The sequence below is a fragment of the Acyrthosiphon pisum genome, chromosome A2 (genome assembly GCF_005508785.2).
Source record: "Acyrthosiphon pisum isolate AL4f chromosome A2, pea_aphid_22Mar2018_4r6ur, whole genome shotgun sequence".
NCBI classification, from domain to species: domain Eukaryota; kingdom Metazoa; phylum Arthropoda; class Insecta; order Hemiptera; family Aphididae; genus Acyrthosiphon; species Acyrthosiphon pisum.
The window spans coordinates 54,471,912-54,475,428 of NC_042495.1; the positions used below are offsets into that span (position 1 = coordinate 54,471,912).

Here is a 3,517-nt window from a genome sequence, read left to right on the forward strand (position 1 = left end):
TTTGACATTACAATGAGTAAAATATATACATATGTCAACATATATATGTGTGTTTAAAGTAAATAATAAATAATAAAGTAAAGTAAATACATTACCATGCACCGTCCACCGTCCAAGCTTAATATTATCATAATATATTTTAGATTCAATATTAGGTAATACCTACCTTCTTAGTACAAAGTTTATTATACGTATATAATATAAATAATTAATGCAAATAATAATATAAACAATATAAATAACCAAATAGGTATGTACTTGATGTTTTTGTGAGCATATTATAAGCTTAAAAATAACCTTACACGTACTTAGCCTGCTAAGCCATTATATTTGTTACCTAACCATCATTCATTAGTATAATTAAATTACTATAAACACACAAAAAAATATATAAAAATATTATTACCAATTTTATTTATGTAACCTTTTAGGATTTCGTACTATATAGGTTACTACATTATATTTTAAATATTAAACATTATAGTAAATTATATATAATACCTATACATACAACCTGATATACAGTATTATGGTAAATATTGCATGAGCCAAAAATTATAATATGTACCTATTACAAGAATTCTTGTAGTATATTAATATTATTTTCGATATTCTCATATTATTTGTAATAATGATATGATCATCGTGTAAATTAATGTAGACAAACTATAATTGTGTGTTCGCCGTTTCGTTGCTGTATAAGCTACGTCATGTACAATTTAAAAAAATATATAAAAGGGACCTACGCTTAGAATTCACCAAGATCATATTATAAAAACATAAACTATAAAAACAATTAATGACGATTAAGTTAAATTTTGAGCATACAAAACCATTTAATTAAAAACAGGTTAAGCGAGTTGTAATGTCGGTTAAGAGTATAACAACATTATTAGCTACCTGTGAGTCTAATACCTACACTTTATCTTTCTTCAATTTGTTATTAAACTGTAGCTGATAGATAGTATAAAAGTATACCTAACTACCTATGCCTGTGCAAGTATGTATTATACATAATTACATAAAGAGAGAGAAAAGCTAATTTACACGGAGAAATACGGCGGTGCGTATGGTAATTATTATAGCGAGGTGCTTCACATGATCGTGATTTTAATCGAAAAAGGTCACGTTTTTTTTTTTAATATTTAAATTTAAAAAAAATGTTTTTTATGATAAATAGCATATTTCTCAGCGTTCGGTTACATCATAAGTAGGTATATAATGTATAATATAATATATTATTATAGTTACCTACCTACTCGACTGCAGTATAACGACAACGGCAGCTGTTGTAATAATATAAGTCTGCGGTGCAGCGTACCTACCTATACGTATTATATATATATTATTCATGTTCTTTTGATAGATTTTAAAAATTATCTTTATAACCAAGTCATAAGTGTTTTTAAATGCTTATATTTTACATATAGGTATAGACGAGAGAACTTAGTCCTTATCTTCAAGATTGTTATTAAGTCAATGAATTTTAAATTCTAATATTTCAACCAACAATATCAAATTGGAACTGCAGCTAGACAGTGAACGTACATATATGTTACCTATGCCTTAAGAACACGGAGACAACACATGTAGGTACGACCAGGGTTTCCGAACGGAACGCAAAAAAACGGTTAAAGACCATTATTGTTGTTCATGAACCAAAATATAATGGAACGAAACCAAATATTTAATTTAGTTTATTGGTCCTTCATATGAAATAACATTATAAACTATTAAGTTTACTGAACTTTTTCTCGAAAAACGTTATAATCTTTAAAGTTCTTTAAATAATTGACATGAGGAGCATCATAACCTATTAAGTTCTTTAAACAATTACTAGAAAAACGTTATAACCTATTAAGTTCTTTGAACAATTACTAGAAAAACGTTATAACTTATTAAGTTCTTTGAACAATTACACGAAGAACGCAATAAGCTAATACGTTCTTCAAACTTTTAACACATAGAACATCACGAACTAAACCGTTCTTCGAACTTTGAAAATAACGTTATAAATTATCTTTTGACAATTTTTCAGATCATTTATTTTTGACAACATAATATGATATAATATGATTATAATATAGATTATAGGTAATAAGTTATTATAAGCAATAATATAGTAACATAATACATTAATTAATAATAATAATAAATAAATAATAATCAATTTAACCCATAAATGAATAATAATGAATAAATACTATAAATAAATAAATAATAATCAATTTTAACTATAAATGAATTATAATTAATAAATACTATAAATAAAAAAATAATAATCAATGAATACTTTAAATATATAAGAATAGGTACTGTAGATTAACTTTTATCAAATAAATAGTTTGATCGTACAACCATTATGTCTTCCAGTAAACTAGGGCTCATCCTATTTCGTTGATCATTCAATATGAATTTCAAACTGGAAAAAAGACGTTCCACTGTGACCTATTTAACAAAAAAAAAAATAGCTATAGGTATTACAATATTATAACGAACATTATATAATATTTAAATATTTATATTTTTTTGGAACTAAAATACGAGTATTACTTAAAATCAAAGATTATGAAATTTTGTAGGATAGATCGTCGTAATTCATAGTTTTTATTATATAAATAATGGGCCATTGCTGTAGTTGCCTACCTGAGTAGTTGGTAATGCTAAAGCAACCAAAGCCCATTCATACATCAATGGATACATTTTTTTAAGTCTTGTCCAAATATCCATAATGTTTTTGCTTTTATCTTCCCTAGGAAATTGCATAAAATTGTCCAACACAGCTTGGTCTTGACTACTAACCAAACCACTACTCCGTTCAGCTGCCGCCGTACGAAGTTCAAGCTCTAAGTCATCTACTTCATTGCATTCAATATTATTAGTTGAAACAGTTGGCCCTTCTCTAATAACAGGATCAATGTTGTGTAATTCTGAAGACAAGAGTATCAAATGATTTTCAGCTTCTCTTAGTGTATTTTCATCTAATAAAACATTGACACGACCATCCAAAAAAATAGCTAACTTGAAACTATCACAGTTAAATAAAGTAGTTTCTCGTCTTTGTATAGCTTCAACGATACTGTTTGAAATAAAAGAATCTAAAAAATATAAAATATAATTAATTTATAAAATAAAAAAACATCTAGGTACCGTACGACGTCATCTTAGCTACTGATCAGGGACGTATATAAGATCAGCCAGATACCCCATTTGTAATGGCCTTTTTATTTTTAAAATTTAAAAAGTAATAGAAAAACATCAAAAATATTATATGTTCAAAAAGAGTACAAATATTTCATTATAAAATATATAATAATATAATATATAGCAGCAGCAACATACAAATTCGATATATTCCATATGCTATATTATAGACGTAGATATATTGTATTATGCAGGTTGTAGGAATACTAGAATACAAGTTTATAGCAAATTATAAATTTAATCATCGATCTCACCATCACTCAGTGCATGCTGGATTTTTCATCAGATAATAGTAAAATGCAAATATTGCGAT

General features: G+C 26.3%; 1 protein-coding gene across 1 annotated transcript; it reads right to left on the reverse strand.

The window, feature by feature from the left end:
* Nucleotides 1-2,322: 2,322 nt before the first annotated feature.
* LOC103309632 lies at nucleotides 2,323-3,163 on the reverse strand. The gene is made up of 3 exons (XM_008185563.1): nucleotides 3,151-3,163; nucleotides 2,647-3,098; nucleotides 2,323-2,448 (listed from the first exon to the last, which is right to left on the reverse strand). Exons 1-3 carry the CDS (start codon nucleotides 3,161-3,163, stop codon nucleotides 2,323-2,325), a joined length of 591 nt encoding a protein of 196 aa, XP_008183785.1.
* Between the last annotated feature and the right edge of the window lie 354 nt (nucleotides 3,164-3,517).

Coding starts and splice junctions, on each gene's coding strand:
- LOC103309632 (XM_008185563.1), bottom strand. Junction 2,449..2,646: donor TAGCATTACCAACTACTCAG/GTAGGCAACTAC, acceptor TTTGTTAAATAG/GTCACAGTGGAACGTCTTTT.